This window comes from Cydia amplana, chromosome 2 (genome assembly GCF_948474715.1).
Source record: "Cydia amplana chromosome 2, ilCydAmpl1.1, whole genome shotgun sequence".
Classification (NCBI taxonomy): Eukaryota; Metazoa; Arthropoda; class Insecta; order Lepidoptera; family Tortricidae; genus Cydia; species Cydia amplana.
Window position 1 is genome coordinate 22,605,381 of NC_086070.1, and position 21,524 is coordinate 22,626,904.

The 21,524-nt window shown below is 38.2% G+C and overlaps 1 protein-coding gene across 1 annotated transcript in view; it reads right to left on the bottom strand.

Annotated features, from left to right (window-relative positions):
- The window catches only part of LOC134660668 (multiple C2 and transmembrane domain-containing protein-like), a 46,907-nt gene extending 37,632 nt beyond the window's left edge, over positions 1 to 9,275 (bottom strand). Inside the window, exons 1-3 of the mRNA XM_063516462.1 lie at positions 9,107 to 9,275; positions 8,352 to 8,469; positions 5,909 to 5,979 (exon numbers count right to left, since the gene is read on the bottom strand). Coding sequence (XP_063372532.1) covers positions 5,909 to 5,979; positions 8,352 to 8,469 — 189 coding nt within the window. The 5' untranslated portion in view covers positions 9,107 to 9,275. The remainder of the gene's footprint in view (positions 1 to 5,908; positions 5,980 to 8,351; positions 8,470 to 9,106) is intronic.
- Positions 9,276 to 21,524: the final 12,249 nt, after the last annotated feature.

Consider the following 21,524-nt stretch of genomic DNA (forward strand, 5'->3'; position numbering starts at 1 on the left):
TGATCAGTTATTGCAAAAGCAGTTTTGCAGTTTTGGCCCCACATTTCAATCAAAGGTAAACAAATCACAAGGTACTTTGAGTTGGTTACTTATTTTTTTACCCATATGTATTATCTTACAAAATTAGCCTCTCATATTTGGCAATAAAAGAAAATGATATGATGATCTACTACTTCATGATTGACACTATAACTATGTTGTTATTGTTTAGTTAAAACATGCAATGAGTCAAGTACAAGTTACCCACCCATGTTACAATTTATTAAAGGTACCTAGTCGAATTGATTAAATTTCATATTTGACATTCTCACCGTCCAGGTGTCCAACATCCTGGTTCACACAGTTGAGATTCTTCAGTTTCATAAAAGGATACAGAAACATGATGGCATTATGAGATGATATTATTATAGTGTGTACCATGTATGTGTGTGTGTGAGTGTGTTACAGATTATTTTTGTAATAGTACAATGTTACTACAAATGTATTTATTGTTCTAACACTTCTAACATTGCCAGTTTAACATCAGTCATCTGGTGTTGGATTGAGTCTTAAGTTACCATATTTACTTAGATTTTGATAATGCTGCACTGGCAACATGTAATTGAAAATGAATTAAACAAAGGTACAGGCACAGCCAAGGAAATGGATTTGTATTTTAAAAATACACAAATATTAAGTGACATCCCCTGACTGAAGAAGTGGTCTTTGTATGTATGTGTTCATGTGAACACTAGTGACTATTATATTTGATTCTTAATTTTTATCTGTCAAAAATAATTACCTAGTCTTTGTTTGAGTAATATATGTAGATATATAATTTTTGTATAATATACTTATGTAGAAAGAGTAAGAGACTGGAAAGTGTGAAAAAAAATACTAGAGGTTGACATATGCTTGGAAGTTTCAGGATGGATGACGGAACTGACCAAGGAGGAGTGTCAGTATGTCAAGGAATGGATACTGGCGGAACTGACCAAGGAGGAGGGTCAGTACGTCAGGGACTGGATATTGGTGGACTTAGTCGAGGGGAAGGGCTAAGACATCAGGAAGGCCAAGGCCATGAACATGTGCATTGGGTTCAAGGATGGAGAACCCGGCACTAATGGATATGGATAAGGATGGATTAATTGAGGGGAAGGAGGGGAGGGAGGCCAAGGACTAGGCCGTGAATCTTATTTTCAGATAATGTGGAGGGCAATGGGTTCAAGGATGGAGAACCCAGTACTAATGGATATGGATGAGGATTCAAGGATGAGTCAGTCGCTGCAGTGCTGTCAGAGCAACAACAACAACGACAAGGCTGAGGGATTATTCAACATCTTCATCGGGATCATCACTACCTTGATTGAGGAACAAGTAAACAATCAGAGACTAATGCTATATTAGATTAGTTTATAAGTATTTGTTACAAGGTCAGGGTTTTGGATAAATATAAGTTACCCTATAATACCAATGTGATAGACAAAAGTACAGACCGGGCTAGATTGGCTAAGGAAAGCGGAATGTGCCGAAACATATGGCCGGGCTGAAAAATATATATATAATGATAAATAAGGCAACAATCCACTATGCGTTACCCAAACTATGCGGGGTAGCTAATACTTGGTACCAGGGGTTACCTAGTCTTTTATTCTATTTGTTAAATCGGTCTAAGTATAAAGATAAGGAAGATATCTTAGGAATTGAGGATAAAGCAATTAAAGTAGGTGCACAGTGGTGCACAGGTAGCACAGAGCGCAAGTGTTCAAGTATTTCAGTACTGACAATATGGCGAATGTTCGTAGCATTATTATAAATAATAGGTTACCTCAAATGACATACGTCTGTGGTAAAATGCATGCTTTGTGATTGGTCAAGACGTTTGACGGCAGAATGTTTTTGGAAATAAAAATACTAACATCATATGAATGACATTCACATAGCCAGTAAAGTCAATCACGTTAAGTTTACGTAGTGACTATTAACAATAGCGACCCAAAAAGAAAAAAAACTTATGAATGACAAAATTAATTTAACACATGTCTCATCGATCTGGAAAGTGAGTGCTCCTTCATTAGAGTTACTACAACAAAAGTTCTAGGGATCCTAATTCATTATCTTGATAATTTGCCTTTGTAGAGGGGTGTAGAAAAGAGTTTGACGCTTATAGGCATCTCTATTGTAAAGCTGAAGTCCAGGGAACACAGGAAACACATTGAAGTATAAATTGTAGATGATTACGTTTCAGCTCTCCAACTTTATTAGTGCACTCCTTTACTGAAAAACCGGATGTTATTATTGCTATAATACCGGATTAACTTACACAAGACCGCTTATATGTTGGCTGGTAAGGCTGGTAACAGATACGTCAGAATACGATACGTCACGGAAAAACAAAACTAGGGAAGCGACTTGAGTCTGAGTCTGGGTTAGGTGCAATGATTTAATATTACAGGTCTATGGTTAGGTACTATAAGAACCGGTGTCGCCAAAACTTGGCCCATACTATCTTATTACAAAAGAAATTAGAAGCCATCGCCCGCCATGATAATTGAACTTTATAAACAAAGAAACATTGTGGAAATTGCACTACACACTTTTGGTTTGAAAATAGCGACATCTAGCATCAAATAGTTGATCTATACACACGCTGCAGTTCCACTACTCCACAAAAGATGTCACAACCAGCGTCTATGCTTCATCTCTTTTACACTTGGAGTTTTTGGTACTTTTCTCGCACGTTTGAGTAGCGAGCAGTAATGGTTAAGATAAATCGATTGAATATTATTCAAGAACTATCGACGGTTTAAAGCTAAATAGATATCGACCTTATCGTATACACATAAAATTAAATTTTGTATTGGGTAATAAAATAAAAAAAGTCAGATGCAGAAAACTGATTACGAAAAAAATATATTTAAAAAAAAGTTAAAGAAATAAGACTGATCGATGGCATGCAACGCCTTCATGGGTGATATTTGTGTTATTAAGCTAGCTTTTCCCCTCGTGAACAGAGCACAACTTCATTTTTTATATTTTAAAATGGATTAGTTACACGCATAAACTTTCGTAGTGAACTGACAATTATTTTCTGTGATCCGATTACGAAGCTAATCTTACTCATGCCACTCGTTTCAAGCGTAAGTTACATTTCTATAGTTGTTTGCTTTCTGTGGTATACGTGAACGGCCCGCTGCGGGATGAAGATAATCTATTTTAGGTACATTGTACCAGTAGTACCTACCTGGTATATATGTATGAGACAAGAAACGAAGTGACGCTCTCTTAGTTTGTAACTACCAAATATGACTACCAAAAAAAGGGAACCTTATTAATCGCCGACATTAATGCATAACTGCATTGTAACCAGGAATTGCCTGAGATTAGTGTTCAAAACTGAAACAGGTACTCGTATACATCATAAGAATGGCTTTTCTGTTTGGCCTGAAGACCTAGGATTCACTGACAGTGCCGAGATGGTAATCGATCTAGAAGACTCCTAACCAGTTGTATACGGGTATATTGTCAAGAGATTTGATTCAGGAAAATGGTCGTCAGTGGTATTGTCAGAGAATTCTCGTCTTATGCTAACCTTAGTAGTAGCTAGTATTGTATTAGACTACAAAAAAATATTACCCCGAATTGATGTTAACTTCGCTGGACCTTGAATGGATCTATTCACAAGATACTCCGAGACGCTCAGGTAAAATATGCAAAAGTTTATATAGACATTTTTAGTTCACGTGGATGACATGCGAGTCCAGAGTACCTACTTTACCGAAGGTAATCAGAGATTGGAGGAGAGGTGCTGCAATTTGAAGAAAGGTGGTCTCATTCTAAATTGAGTACATAAATGTTATTTGTTCCTCACTGAATTCCTAGATTTAGGGTAAGTACTCGGGGAATCTGGCTTGTTAGTAGGAAGACAGATTGTAGTCTCTGAGTTTCCCCAACCGACTAACCAACCTGAAAAACGCCAGTTTCTCTAAGTACCTGGGTATTTCAGGCATTTCATTAGGGGATATGCTGTTAGAACTGCACCTAAGACGGATCTCCAGAAGAAAGCTAATAGTTATATATTTGCTATAGTTTGTCGACGGATCCACTAAATTTGTGAGTATAAGAGCTGTGTGGGACACCAAGCCTGGGATGACCGTTCGAGTAATGAGAGCGCATAAGCTGCTTCGGTGTTCCAGTTTGTCTCACATCACCGATGTACTGGTGCGTATATACGACCAAACATAAGACTGCACCAAAGAGTCCCGTGGAACGGCTAAGAGGGTTTGCTTCATATCACTAGAAGAAACTCCCCACCAGGAATACCAGTACCAGGGTCCCTGGGTCACTACCGTATTCGAAGGAACGGTAGAAAGTATGAGGCTATTGACAAAATACAACCATGTATGGGACCTTAACGACTTGTGTATTAATTAGTAGTAGTAACACATCCTATTCATAAAATCATTTTGCACTCTTATCTAAAGTATGGTGTTTTCTCGTGATTTAGAATCGGATGCATCCGATCATAGCGCTACTGAAAGTGAGTAAGCATGTTTGCACATGAAGATGGGGTATTAACAAAAATATATTTTGCATTGTAATATCTACCTACTAATAATATATGTTTGTAACATTTGCAAGATTTCATAAACTGTTTCATATATGTTAATGTCTATTGTACTTACCAGTTATACAGGTTGGAACATTTCTATACACTGAGTTGAAAGGATAGTGATCTAAGTGTTCTACAATTGAGTTGTTTTAATCGTAAAGCTGGATTAAAGAGTAAAACAAAATAATTAAAATGAAATATTGTATATCAGTGACAATCCTTCCACTACAAAGTTATTTACATTTTAAATTGACACATTAATTTGACTACATTCGATACTTGTAGATCCAAGTTGCTAGGGTTGAAACATGCAGATTTTTGCACTAATGTTTAACAAAGTGTATGTCACAAACGGCTAGAAATATTAACGTGATTAGTGAGTGAAAAATAACGTACATACCCTAAAGCTAAACAATGCCCTGTTTGCATAAAAGTCCTTCGTTCTGTTCCACCCGATATAATCGTCGTTATGATTATCGTCTGAAATAGACATCGAATGTTGTTTTCATTTGTTAAATGTATGTTGATGTGTATGTAGACGCAAAGTTTAAGTGCTGAATTTGTTATCGTTGATTTCTGAGCATAGTATGTATTATACTTGGGTAGTTTTCTTTGTGAAAGTATTCTAAGCGAAGGGACTCGCTTAAAGAGGATGGCCGATGTAGTTATTATACTACCTGTTGTATGTACCTCAGCGAATGCTTATCGTCTGAAACAGACGTCATTTTTGTTGATTGTTGATAATTTTTATTTTTATTTCATTTGTTTTAGGTAACGTATAAATTGTATGTTGATGTTATGTTGTCATTCGAAGCAAAGTTCAATCATTATACCTATGTTGAACGTGTCGTCGTTGATCTCTAAAAATAGTATTATATAAAGCTAGATAGTTTTGCGTTGTGACAGCAATCTAAGCGAAGGGACTCGCTTAAAGAGGATGGCCGAAGCTGTTAGGTTCCAACATCGCGTTCATAGTTAATTTTAGTTTTATGGTTTTATCTTTATATCAAATTGTAAGTAAATGTGAACGCGCCTTATTAGTGGGAGGCCTTTTAAAAAAAACTAAAGCGCGATGCGCGGGAAAATGTGACAGCTGTCAGAACTAAAAAGGTTATTAAAAAAAAAAAGGACAGAGGACAACTAGGTAGACGACGCGGTGATCATGGTGTGATAATCTAAAGAGTTTTATGATTTATCTCATGTGAATTAGCTATAAACTACATGGATGGATATTGTGTGAAGCGGAAATGAAAATGTAAAACCAATAAATCAAGGAACCCTAAGAGAGTATTTAATTTGAACCCGAGCTGTCCCAATAGGATAGTGCGCGGGAGTGCCCGATGTGGACGGCGCCGGGTCCGTCGACACCTGTCGGTTCATCGATAGATCTGTCGACAAAGAAATATAAAGTCAGCAAATGTTAGCAATAGATGAATTGCAGATAGTTTTAATAAGAGGGGATTTCAGTTTTTTTATAATACCTAGTTCTCTATAGGAAATTTCTCAAAATTGTCTTATTTGATAAATTTTTGAGATTGAACCATGTGCAAAGTTTCACGATTTTAGAAAAAGGACGGATTATTCTCATTGGTCTAAGCTCCTTCCTATTAAAGCATGTAAGGTCATGTGGACAAGATCGTTTATTAACCTTTTAATCGCCATAGAATTTGTCATCGAGCGTGCTCGTGTCGCCGGACACGAAGTTTTGTGTTATTTGAGCGAAATGAGCCCCATTTTGTATGTCTTATATAATGAGTTAACGGCGGTAAAAAGGTTAATAAGTAGCAAACAAACCTACCTTCCAAATCTAACTTTACCTACAGCTGTATTCCGGTCTATTAGCAGTGGCGTAGCGTGAACTAATCTAGCCGTGGGCGAAGTCGCATCTGCGAGGCCCTTTTCTTTCACTGTGCCCGAAGGGGCCTCGCGCGAGGCCTCCCTTGGGGCGCGAGGCCGTGGGCGACGGCCCACTCCGCCCACGCCTAGCTACGCCACTGTCTATTAGTGAGTCTAGGTACAATGTTTGTACTAAAATAATTCCTATTAAAGTTATACCATCCCTTCATTCACAAGAAATTACAGTTTGTAAGAATAACAACACCCTGGAAGATGTCTATCCATTTATTTTCTTGTCTTGTTCCATTCACAATAATCTCGTCTTATATTAACCACCGTTCGCTAGCACGGCTCAACAACCAAAGAGACCCGTCCGCCAAGTGTTATGTAATAAAAATTCCTTCTTACATAACAACAATATATTTCTTGATCACAATATTTCGTTACAGTTTAATCTCCAATCCTCACTTCACAATCGTCCTCCCGTCACCTCTGCCCATAACCGAATGCCCGTTAACCGCCATGCCAGTTCTTTTATTCTTTCTTCAAACTACCTACTCTTTACAAAGGTCAACTATCAATAACGTTACTTTTAAACTTACTAAATTATAGATTGCCAATGATTAATCAACTCTTTATTTCATTAAATATGCTTCAAATAATTAGTAATTTTAATGAATCTTACAAGTTATTAATTCCCTTTGACGATATATCATTTCTTCATCCAAGATGATTGGAGTAGATACCTACTTATATCTTATAACATATTTGATCAAAGAACCCGATCGGCAGAAATGGAATTTAATCCAAACATAATCTTGTACAACGTGATTTTTTATAGTAACATCATTCGTGGAGATTGGTGGAGGAGAGAAGTACTTAATTGAAAAACCTGCCCTTGAGCGGACGGAGAATAAAGTAAATTAAAAAACTCTGACGTAGTAAAAGCGTTAGTATTCTTCTTGCATATTAATTAATACATTTAAATTCTTAAATAAAAAGGGATTTGCTAAAGGAAAAATATTTATAATGATTGCAAATTTGACGGTGAAAATTTTCTCCAGTTCCACTTAACGCTTAATTGAAGTGGTTTGAAAATATATTATAATATTTATGATTAATAAATAAAACTTCAGATACAGGAGAAGCTACGCAAATTTCTGAAAAAAGTTTTTCCTTACTGTAATTTTGATTACTCGCATATTTTAAAATATTATTTAAATCTACGGTTACGAAATATATTATTATTTATATTATTATTTCATTACATTTATGATTCGTGTAACTGTAAACTATAAAACTTGGAAAAAAAAGTGACCATATGGAGCGTGCCGTGCATAACCTGTAGGGCTAATACAATGTATTGATAATTTATATTTTGGAGCTTTTTTGGAGGGTTTGTGTTGGAGCGTGAATAAAAAGTTTTCGATTTACGTTCAAACTGTTCAAAGGTAGACCCTTCAACTAGATACGCGTATAGTCCCTCCGCCGTACGTGCACATCTGTCTCCCATCGTACTCACCCTCCTTCTTCTGGAAGAGGCGCATCCTCCGCCACCTCCTGACGGTGAGCTTAAGTCTCTTCATCAGCACTCAGTCGAGCAGCGCGCTGATGATCCTCCGCCGTACTGAGCACATGTCTCCCATCCCTACTCACCCTCCTTCTTCCGGAAGAGGCGCATCCTCCGCCACCTCCTGACGGCGAGCTTAAGTCTCTTCATCAGCACACAGTCGAGCAGCGCGCTGATGATCCTCCGTCGTACTGAGCACATGTCTCCCATCCCTACTCACCCTCCTTCTTCCGGAAGAGGCGCATCCTCCGCCACCTCCTGACGGCGAGCTTAAGTCTCTTCATCAGCACACAGTCGAGCAGCGCGCTGATGATCCTCCGCCGTACTGAGCACATGTCTCCCATCCCTACTCACCCTCCTTCTTCCGGAAGAGGCGCATCCTCCGCCACCTCCTGACGGCGAGCTTAAGTCTCTTCATCAGCACACAGTCGAGCAGCGCGCTGATGATCCTCCGCCGCCATACTGTGCACATCTACTGTCTCTCATCCACTATACATGTCATGTCGCCATTAACGGTTTGAGACGCATTGTAATGTAAACTTGATGAAATATCGAATCATTATTTTCATTGAGATGATAGTAAAGTGCTACAACCAGACACAGACATAAGTACCAAAAGATTAATAAGGATTATAAACAGACAATCAATTTTACTTTTTTATCGAGAGGGCGCACAAAAGTCAGCGCAAAGGCAAAATATCGTAGCAAAACGTGTAAAATACGTAAGTAGTTTCATTATTTTGCTCGTTTCTTTTTTGTCTTTCTTTAAACTCTTCAAGAACTCAGCAAAGTTCCGCTTTAAGTTTAACAAGCTTAACTTTGTAAACTACGTGCGTGTGCTTTTTGGTTTCTAATCTTACATAGAAGATACTTAGGTAGAATATAGTTTTGGAAAGATACTAAATTATTGAAAAAGTTATAGCAAAAAGTGGTGCATTGAGATGCAAGGTTTATAAGATTTATGTAATTATGTACCTATACAATAGGGGATCGTATGTGAGTTTTAGTGATGCACTGATGCATGTAAAATAATTTAGAGTCGGACCATGCTAACTCTGCATGGCATTTGCTATAAAAACTAGCTGATGATCCTCCGCCGTACTGAGCACATGTCTCCCATCCCTACTCACCCTCCTTCTTCCGGAAGAGGCGCATCCTCCGCCACCTTCTGACGGCGAGCTTAAGTCTCTTCATCAGCACACAGTCGAGCAGCGCGCTGATGATCCTCCGTCGTACTGAGCACATGTCTCCCATCCCTACTCACCCTCCTTCTTCCGGAAGAGGCGCATCCTCCGCCACCTCCTGACGGCGAGCTTAAGTCTCTTCATCAGCACACAGTCGAGCAGCGCGCTGATGATCCTCCGCCGTACTGAGCACATGTCTCCCATCCCTACTCACCCTCCTTCTTCCGGAAGAGGCGCATCCTCCGCCACCTCCTGACGGCGAGCTTAAGTCTCTTCATCAGCACACAGTCGAGCAGCGCGCTGATGATCCTCCGTCGTACTGAGCACATGTCTCCCATCCCTACTCACCCTCCTTCTTCCGGAAGAGGCGCATCCTCCGCCACCTCCTGACGGCGAGCTTAAGTCTCTTCATCAGCACACAGTCGAGCAGCGCGCTGATGATCCTCCGTCGTACTGAGCACATGTCTCCCATCCCTACTCACCCTCCTTCTTCCGGAAGAGGCGCATCCTCCGCCACCTCCTGACGGCGAGCTTAAGTCTCTTCATCAGCACACAGTCGAGCAGCGCGCTGACGACCCTCCGCCATACTGTGCACATCTGTCTCCCATCCCTACTCACCCTCCTTCTTCCGGAAGTGGCGCATCCTCCGCCACCTCCTGACGGCGAGTTTAAGTCTCTTCATCAGCACACAGTCGAGCAGTGCGCTGAAGACCCTCCGCCGCCATACTGTGCACATCTACTGTCTCTCATCCACTATACATGTCATGTCGCCATTAACGGTTTGAGACGCATTGTAATGTAAACTTGATGAAATATCGAATCATTATTTTCATTGAGATGATAGTAAAGTGCTACAACCAGACACAGACATAAGTACCAAAAGATTAATAAGGATTATAAACAGACAATCAATTTTACTTTTTTATCGAGAGGGCGCACAAAAGTCAGCGCAAAGGCAAAATATCGTAGCAAAACGTGTAAAATACGTAAGTAGTTTCATTATTTTGCTCGTTTCTTTTTTGTCTTTCTTTAAACTCTTCAAGAACTCAGCAAAGTTCCGCTTTAAGTTTAACAAGCTTAACTTTGTAAACTACGTGCGTGTGCTTTTTGGTTTCTAATCTTACATAGAAGATACTTAGGTAGAATATAGTTTTGCAAAGATACTAAATTATTGAAAAAGTTATAGCAAAAAGTGGTGCATTGAGATGCAAGGTTTATAAGATTTATGTAATTATGTACCTATACAATAGGGGATCGTATGTGAGTTTTAGTGATGCACTGATGCATGTAAAATAATTTAGAGTCGGACCATGCTAACTCTGCATGGCATTTGCTATAAAAACTATAGCAAACAAGTTTATACTTGCAATTTTGTTTATAGAATGAGTTTTCCAATAGCTCTCTTCCATACAAATAACCTGCGGCGCGATTCTGGAAATGAATTAGTGATTCACTAGATATAAAATAGTAAAGATATGTGACGTTCCACGGCAAAAGGTACCTTATGGCGGCTGGGGCTTACGCTATTATTAACGCCGCTCCAATATTCAGCCGGGGCCATTATTCATTTTCCGAATCGCGCCGCTGGTGTGGAAAATTAGTCACCAATAACATAACTAATACTTTACCTAATACGTACAAACAACCATTATTATATTACAATTAAAATTAACGTTATTGCGCGAAACGGTGCAAACACAACCCACTCTGCAAACAATTGGCATTAAAGCTATTTGCATTACAGAAAGCCTCTGCGAACGGTGGGCAAACACCATTAACTTGGCATGAGTATAAAATGACACACGGTATTGTGGTCAGTACGTTGATCCTATCGTATAAAACACACAGAAAACAAATAAAGTTACCATTTTATTTTAACGAAACCAACACGAAACGGTATGGACACCCTTTCCCCGACAACTAAATTAATGGAAGTTATGTCACGCGATGAAGTTTTTATTAAATAATAAAATCGTGAAAATTACTGTGTATTTGCATAGATAATCCAATCAATTAATCAATTGTTTATCTTTAATAGTCGAGTATGCTCAGGGCATAAAAAGGTAAACTACGGCTTTGAGTGAAGAAGAGATTTCCTTTGGCAGGATTGGTCCTTAGGATACCAAGGATGGATTTAAGAAGTGGAGCCACCGAGATACCGAGATTTTTGATGTTGACCAATTCTGCCAAAGGACGCACGCTCTTGTTCACGCAACGCCGTGCACGAACGACACGAACACCTTCTTATCTGATTTTTAATTAATAATCCATTATTCCGTTGAGCCACACACCCCCATATATCCTGATATTAATATTAACCCTAATTAAAGACAAGACAATCACTTCTTACGCCTTATAATTCTTATAAAATACAGTCCCCCGCCGCATCTGTCTGTCTGTAGGAATATTCGCGATTAACTCAAAAACTACTGAACGAGGAAGGTTTAGATGTAAGTACCTATAATTTGTTAAGGTTCTACCCGTGCGGCTGGTCGCCAGTGTACCTACCCCTTATTGCAAAAGAGATAAGGTCTACCCTACTACCTAATGGTCAGATGATATTGCTTTTCGTATGTAACATACTGATTGTGATAGCATCACAGTTTTAACCGTCTGTGTCCACAACAAAAGAGCATCGCGTGCGGCCTGTCATAATATAAAATTCACGAACCGGACCGTTGCCTCATCAAGTAAATGTGTGTAGATAATTTGAAAAACTTTTACTTAACGTACTATTAAAGAATTAAGAAAGGCTGTTTTCTTACACATATTATTTACAAAACAATTACCTATTGTAAGTACCTACTAACAGTTTTAACTTGTTGCTGATCATATGCACAATTTTAATGCTCACATTGGGGGTATCTACGGTATGTTATCTATTATTCAGCCTACGTTATCTTCGGATAACATCGATGTAAAGCTCGAATTGGGTCATGATAGGCGGATTTAAATGTCGGACCGTTCTATATTTAAATATACATACTAGCAATAAGCATTAAAGGTCAGTCAATATTTATACATCATTTTCCGTTCGTTTACGCTAAGTATGAACCGATTTGGCAGTAATGGCGGCCGGGCCATATTTGACAGACTTTTGTGTGTTTTTTTAAATTACTAAATTAAGGTAAATTCATAAATTAGAAGAAGAAGAAGAAGAAGAAATACATTTATTTAGCATCAGGTACAAGTAACACACAATACAAGTAACACAAACAACTTAGATGCTAAACAGGATCCCCACTCAGCATAATGCCACGGCAAGCCATGACGCTGATTTTCAGTGGGTACCTGACTTAAAACTAATCTACATCTAAACTAAGACTAAACGAGTGGCAACACACAATTCAGACACAGATTACAAAATACATACAATTAGGTACAATTAGGTAAAACGTCTTTTTTAACTTTCTTAACCACATATCTAACCTGTCTTATGTCTCTCTGTCGCACTTATATGGAAGACTTATATGAAAGAGTATAAACACATTACCGTTTCTTTAGCTACGGCGCAAAATATTGGCATCATGGCTAGGCCCTCAAGGCAGAAAATAAATGAATACCTAGTTGATCCACTGATCCACCCACAAGTTACATAAGCTTTCATTCTCCACAGCGATAGCGCTATCTGCCGAGTGATCATTTGAAAAAAGCACTCGGGAGCTTATTTAGTTCCAGCTTGGCGTGGCAAGTCACGTTTCGATACTTCAGTCAAGAGCTTAGACATTCCTCGGCTTGTGTTGTCATTGACAATGGCATTCTGTCTCCAAAACGTTCCGCTTGGGGCGCTGTTCAATATCCCATACAAAATTAAATGAGACTCAAGGCAAACGCGCACGTCTTGCTATCGAATGTACCTAATTTACCCTATAATTCTGAAACATGAAATTTGTTTTCACCACACCAGCTCGAAAAGGCTTACTTTGCACTTCAAAAACTGATAGCAAAGTTGCATTTTATTCACATGTGAGGCAAAGTAATCAAATGCAAATTTTGAGTTGTTTTCTTATGTTTGCTGGTAGAATTGACTTTTAAATTATGCTGGTTTGGGATGATAAATATTTAATAACATTCATTTGGATTTGATTTGGTTTGATTTTGTTTGATATTTTACATTTAATATTTGCTTCGGGTTAGTGTGGTGAAAAATTTTGTGTTTCACTCGGGGGCAAATTTTGTTTAACCCTCGTGCTTTGAAACCCTCGCAACGCTTAAGACTCTATTTTTCGAACCACTCGCTACGCTCGTGGTTCAATTTTGGAATATTTCGCTTGCTCGGGTATCAATATTAGCACGGGCGGTTAAACAACAACTTTGCCCCCTTGTAAAACAAATAACTAATATTGTATTGTATTGTTTTGTATTTGTGCGTTGTGTGTTTTGTGTGTTTGTATTTTGAAATTTTACCGTAGGTAACATTATGTGAGTTCCTAGTTTATTTAAAGACGATGGCCTACGGCGCTTTTGCAATAGGGAACATTTGCATTTCGCAAATTTGAATGCAAAGTGGTTAGTAACTCAGATTAAACGATAATAGTTATTCGTACCTTTCATAAACGCTTTACTGCTGGGCTTAAACACACAGTTTAAAAACACACTTGGACTTAGTCGCTAGATATTGTAATAACAATCACTACATAGTATAAAACAAAGTCGCTTCCCGCTGTCTGTATGTCTGCTTAGATCTTTAAAACTACGTAACGGATTTGGATGCGGTTTTTTTTTAATAGATAGAGTGATTCAAGAGGAAGGTTTATGTATAATTTGTTGACCCAAGCGAAGCCGAGGCGGGTCGCTAGTTAAAATATACTGCATATTTCCCTGACCTTTAAGATGAGGACTTCTAAACATGGCCAAAAAATTTACGTACTTACATACTTATCTCATTTTTTTCTTAAATTATAGGTAGTGCAACTATCTAATATATTTAAGAATAAATTTTAGTTGAAGTCACTGTCGGGATGGCAGAATGTAAAACGCCAATTGTAAAATATATTTTTAGAAGTAAAGTTGAAAAAGAAAGAAGCATCAAGGGAAAAATACTTCAGTCAGATATCGATTTATTCCTCACATAACCCGCTTTTCATAATCGACATTTTCAGCTTTCAATATAAGTTGGTCAGTTTGTTGATGGCACAGTGTGTCCTATCTTTATATCAAGGCTCATGGGAGTTCAATCTAAAGAATAGAAAAACGCATTAGTTTTCACGAAAGAGAATGGCATCTCATCTACCAATCCAATGGTGGGAAACTTAGGCCTTATTAATATTAGACTATTTTTCTTCACCGAAAAGATTGCGAAATATCAAATTATTCATACAAAAGATAAGAAAACTCATTGGACCGAGCCGACCTCCGGATTGAAAGTGTCATGCCTAACCAGTAGGCTAGGTACAGTCACGCTCCGTGATTGTTAAGCTATTTAGGGTTCTAGCTAAATTGGACATTCCATAGCGTAAGTATGGAACAACCAATTTAGCTAGGACCCTAAATGGCGTAATAATCCCGTGTGGTGACTGTACCAACGCTTATTCCTTTGGGAGCACCATGTGTACCACTTGCCATGATAATAACTTAGCGCGAAAAGATAAAAGATAGTTTATTCAAGTAGGCATAATTACAATGCGCTTATGAACGTCAAATAAAGCTAGGTAGACCGGCTCCAACCCTACACCTCTGCCCCGAGAAGATTTAAGTCCCTTCCTCAATTGGAGGAGGGTATCCCAATATGGGACCGGCAACAAACTCGGCGGGACACACGTTTTAAAAAAAAAATTACATCTTATAATTAACATGCATTACGAGAAAAAAAATACAATTTAAATTACTATATAATTCATGCAATTATACACATAAGGTGTAATAGAAATTTGATTAAAAAAATTACATATGTACATGGAATCATCCAAATACGTAGCTCTTTCAGAAAACATATCAAATTCTTACAAAAGGAAAAGAAAATAAAGTTATTGAAATAAATGGGAAAAGATCTTTACGATGGTTAAAGTTTTGAGCTGTATTCTCTAAAGTTTTCTTTAAAGTTTGTGTTAAAACGGTTCCCGGACATAAATCGCAGGACCCTTTGTTAAGCTGTCCGCAATGTCCGCATGTCCTGAATGCTCGGAACTTATTGAACCCCTGCCAACGTTGCCAAGGCCGGGCCACGCGTGCGTTTTATTGCAATTGATAGTTTATGAACCAGTATTAGTGTTGCACATGCATTTGATGATGCAGATGCGTAAAAATGTGGGCTATTATTCCATTTCATGTATTATTAGCGCTTCGAGGAATTGTTAGGCTTGATCCCTGCCGCTTCTTTCCCTCATCGCTCACACATTACGCGACAACATTTCCATCTAACTCCCCTCTATAGTGTTACAGGTGTCCATGGACGACGTACGTGCTTAGGTACATCAGTCGATACGTCTGCTCGTTTTTCTCCTATATTATAAAAAAATAAGAACCATACGAAACCAAAATAAGAATTCTTCTAAATAAATACTACTAAATACAGTAGTATAAGACACATAAGATAAAAACCGGCCAAGTGCGAGTCGGACTCGCGCACGGAGGGTTCCGCACCATCAACAAAAAATAGAGCAAAACAAGCAAAAAAACGGTCACCCATCCAAGTACTGACCCCGCCCGACGTTGCTTAACTTCGGTCAAAAATCACGTTTATTGTATGGGAGCCCCACTTAAATATTTATTTTATTCTGTTTTTAGTATTTGTTGTTATAGCGGCAACAGAAATACATCATCTGTGAAAATTTCAACTGTCTAGCTATCACGGTTCGTGAGATACAGCCTGGTGACAGACGGACGGACGGACGGACGGACGGACGGACGGACAGCGGAGTCTTAGTAATAGGGTCCTGTTTTTACCCTTTGGGTACGGAACCCTAAAAATGAAATTATTTAATTTACGAACATAACTATTTACATATACCTAATTATTAGATACAATTTGGTGTTACCTAGGTCAAAAAAATCTTTTTACATTTTTGTCGATTATTAATGAGGTCTTCGTTTTCGTTATATTTATAATACTCATTATTGTAGCACAGAACCTTAATTCATCTGTCACATTATCAACATATAACAAATAAGTCTTACAAATTATGTAGGTTCCAAGTTTGTTAGCAATTAAACCAGATGCCGCTGTGTATAAACTTTCATTTACTGCTCCTTGTTGTAGGCAGGAAGGGCTAGAATTTCCCAGTTGGGCTCAGTGAAGCCTAAGGCGGACTGAAGACGCAATAATGCAAATTGTTGAGATACTCGTACAAAGGCTTTGGCTGTGGCTTTTGCAAAAACGACTTGTATATTTATTGTACCTACCTATGTTCTATCCATGAAACGAAAATCGACATTACGTATAAGTACATGATAACTACTATTTAATAATGGGATATTTAACATATTGTGTATTTGTTTATGTGAACTGTGAACAATTCCACCCATACAACTGGTTTTGTCTGCGGAAGAAATGGTCTACATAGATAACCAGTTATCAAACTTGGTTAACTGGGTGGAACAAAAGGATATTAGGTAGTATTTTACAAAATGAATACTTAACTCTAACTAATATCTAATTCCCAAGAGCATCTCAATTGAGATGTTCAGCCCAGATTCCGCAGAAGTGGAATTAATATTTCATACTACGATAGAGGCGCAATTCGATCGAATTGGAAATTGGGTCACTATCAGAGATGTGACTTATTTGAAATACTTGTATTTAAAATGCAAATACAAAATGCAAAATACCTATTTTGTATTTTGTATTTAAATACCTTTTGAAGAAAACTATTTTGTATTTTATTTGAAATAGTTTTGGGACCTATTTTCTATTTTCAAAATACAAAATACTTTATAGTAGGTAGGTAATGTAGGTAGGAGTTACAATCTCTTCTGATGTTACAATCCTGGCAACTCTCTCATTCTTTTAACATGGAACTGTTGAATCTGTTTAGTAACGTCGCACATAAAGTGTAATCTTGAGTGTTGGGAGGGTTTCAAGGCACGAGAGGAGAACAAACTTTTCTGCCCTGGTGAAACACAATCGAGACGTTTTCATCACACTAACGAGAGGCATTATACTAGCTGTGAAACATTACAAAGTAATGCTTTTAAAAGTTGGCCGATATAAAACAATTCATACCTACATCCTACCGGTTAATATGAGCAACTAGAAATTTGCACTTTAGATATGGGATTGACTTCAAAGAATAAAGAGAGTCTTTTCAACTCGGAAATTCCGAGTAATACTTCTTAATTCAGACTAGGTATTCACTACTCAGAATACCTTTTATTGAAAAGTATTTGTATTTTAAAAAAGTATTTTGAAAATACCTATTTCGTATTTTGTATTTAAATACAAATTCAAAAACTATTTTGTATTTTGCATTTGAAATAGTATTATCAAGGAAGTATTTGTATTTTGTATTTAAATACTTTTTATAAAGTATTTTTCGCATCTCTGGTCACTATCATAAACAAAGAGAATATAATCACTAATCATAAATATGATAGACAATAATGTGACATATCCACTAACTGATATGACCTCAAGAAAGGCCGTAACTGTTCATAAAACGTATGATATTCGTTTGTAATAAGTTTTTTGACAACATTTTTATTTTTGATGCAAGTTTTTATCTCTGGCTGTACTTTTCTCTCAACAAGCCACTTACTCAAACTTATCAAGACTATAAATTACAGGTATTTATTCTAACAAACCCAAACACAATTGGGTTTAGCGTAATTTGCGCTGTTTTATCACAGGATGGCTATCTCCTGTCACAGGATCTCATCACAAAATCATGGTCTAAGAACTCCAAGAAGAAACAAAATAAGTACCTACGGCATAAGATTCAGTAACCGGAGATCATAACAATTATACTGGGATTCTTGTGGCGACGGCGATATAAGTAAATAAATAGCAGCTGGGTTGACGCTGAACAATGATTTATGCTCCAATCGCTGGTGACAAGTCTATTGATTGATAGTCGGTAGGCTTGTATTTGACTTGTACGAAAAACATGCAAGGGTCAACAGCAGTAATATTCACATTATTACTGCATAGCAGTAACAGCCCTTGAAAAACCAGTTCAATTTTGGAATTTGCTTCACGAGACTACGATATATAATTCAATGAGTTTTTCTGTGACTGTTACGGCGGCTACTCGTGATGGAGCTGGATTATGCTAAAAAGTGGACATATTTACCTGCATTATATTGTGATTTATGGTTTGAAATCAAGCCACTACCTACGATCTACGAGTCACTACGGGATTGGCACACAATGAAAGCACGCTACCTACATCGCAGCAGAGTATCTTGTCGGCTCTCCGTATACGGATACATTTTGGCAGAGTAGTTTCCATACAAATACGAGTCGCAGTGCTACTACAGGCTTTAGTGCTGACAAATAAAGGCCTTTTTATAGGCTCCCCCTCCCTGCGCTCAGCGACAAATTGCTCGGAAATGTCGGCGGCAGTCGTTTCAAACGACGTAGTAAAGTTAAGGAAATGAGAGTAATTTTCAACTAAGGCTGATTTGAAATCATTAATGATGCACTGGTGTGTGTTGACCCATTCAGTGCTAATAGAGACACATTGTCGCTTTGCCTCAAAGAAGCATTTTTGTGTATCATAACAGGAAACCCATGTAATTGGCTACGACAGTGCAGCAGTGAAGATGTTAGGTACTTTGACCAACGTGCGTTATGTCCTATTTGTACCGACGTTTCGACACAGGTTTCACTGGTCATGGTCGCGGCTAACTGATGTCCCAGCAAAATGTCAAAACAGAGATTTGTGCAACTACCCGACGAAAAGTGTATGAAAGTGTATGAAAGTGTGTGTGTGTGTGTGTGTGTGTGTACCAGTGAAACCTGTGTCGAAACGTCGGTAGGTACATAAAGGTAATTGAATAGATTTCGCGTTAGACCCGTCTATAAATGTGAGTTAATATGTGTTCAAATCGCGAAGGTTTTAAATATTATATCTGGATAAGGAAAATTCCACTGGAGTGTAATTTTGTCTTAAGAATGCATGAAATCATTGTTCTGGTTATACAGTGCAAACATTTCAAATTAGTGCTAAAGTCAAGTCAAGTCATTGAATACCATCAGCCAAAATTGGTTTCCTAGAATTTTTTGAAGTTTAACAAGTAGCGGTCGTAAAAAGTTCCATAAAATTAAGTCCAAGATAACGAGACAACCTAGACACCTTCTGTAACAACTGGCCGGAAGAAGTATGAAATCGGGAGTCGTGGAAATAAAGGCGCCTTTGCCCCCAGCAGTAGGACACTAGAATTGCCTAGATTTTTTTAGGGTTCCGTACCCAAAGGGTAAAAACGGGACCCTATTACTAAGACTCCGCTGTCCGTCCGTCCGTCCGTCCGTCCGTCTGTCACCAGGCTGTATCTCACGAACCGTGATAGCTAGACAGTTGAAATTTTCACAGATGATGTATTTTTGTTGCCGCTACAACAACAAATATTAAAAACAGAATAAAATAAAGATTTAAGTGGGGCTCCCATACAACAAACGTGATTTTTGACCGAAGTTAAAGCAACGTCGGGCGCGGTCAGTACTTGGATGGGTGACCGTTTTTTTGCTGGTTTTTTTGCTTGTTTTGCTCTATTTTTTGTTGATGGTGCGGAACCCTCCATGCGCGAGTCCGACTCGCACTTGGCCGGTTTTTTGTATCTATCTACAGATTAAACGGGCAAGATTTCAAAATTATATACCTACCTTTATTGAAGGGAGTAAAAGCGATTACCTTAAGCCAGATTTCTTGCAGATTATTTTAAACACGTCCCGAGCTTAGCAACTTATGTTGTTGACTGTAATACAGAATATTTGGCTCGTTACAAGGGCACGTACGCAATGTTGTTATCTGTACCATCCCGCCCACGCATAATGATATTATCCTGCGTTGCCCTGAATTATGTTCACAATTTTATTAAATAATTAATAATGATATAAAGTAAACTATAGCTGTTTGATCTAGGCAGACGTAGTGTTTAATTTATAGTCTCTGATATTTGTTAGATGATTTATAATTTTATACGGTTAATAGGCTGTTTGACAAAGCAACAGTTTCACCCTGGAAGCTAAAGCCAGATGTGTGCACTAGATTATTATGTTATTTTATATGTTCCAAAGTGATTGACTGATTATAGCTTTAATCCCCGCCCACCTGGGGGAGCATACCCGGTGATACACCTGCCGCGTGTGCGGACGCGGGATCCTCTCTCGCAAGACTAAAGAAAAACTTTCAAATTGTTCCATGAAAAACATAATGGCTCAACAGGGTTGCGATAGTGGATTGCCGCCTTTAGTCACAAGTGCTGGCAATATTAGTATGTAAAGTGAAAATAATGTTGACTAGAGAATATACGGCGACACGGTTCTCAACTTCGCATTTGGACTAAAATATCTCGGCTATAAGATAGACTAGAATTCCAGAGTCCAAACCACTGTTTTGTAGATCTACATCTGTGACTTTATTGTAAACTACGAGTATGTGAGGTATGCAATAAAGAGTATTATATTGTATTGTATCCTTCCTGTCTGACGCCAAAAATTGTGCATTGCTCATTTCTCGTCAGCACATTTTATTCGTGTCTAGGCATAAAATATCGCTCAGTTACCTGTCTTTACAGAGTCATCGGAAACACTTGGCAGCCTCCCCGTGGCATTTTTAATGCTGCATAAAGCACCCGTAAAGTTTTGTGGCTTATTACTATGATGATGATAATGATGAGGTTCACATCACAATGCTAAGGTTAAAATTGTTTGTTCAGCACAATTTTAAAATTCTTCGCTAGCAGCTACAAATATTTTAACCTTCAATAACAAATAAAGAACTAAATATGTACTTAAATTAGATAGATACTTAGTGGTCGATCATTCGTCGTGTCCTTGGCATAAAACTGACAAAATGGAAGACGCCGGCAATGACCTTGTGGCATAGACTAGGAATCCTCTAGACGGAGTTTAGAGCAATTATTTCATGAAACCGATGCTGCCAAAAATACGGGGGTGCGGGGGGACGAGGTGAGCGAATCCCGTGCCGTGATTGATCTGTTCAAAGACACGGAGCAATCACGGCACGGGATTCTGACACTTTGACTCGAAGATGGAGTAAAACTACCGTATATGGTGGCAGAGGGGGTAGCGTTACTATGCTCAGTCTAGAGGATGTCTTGTCTGTCCCTTGTGGATACCGTAACCGTCTACGCGTAACGCGTAGGAATGATCTCATTGTTACTTCACAACAACAAATGAAACCTTAAAGTAAAAGTCATAAACTAAAATTAAAAACTATATATA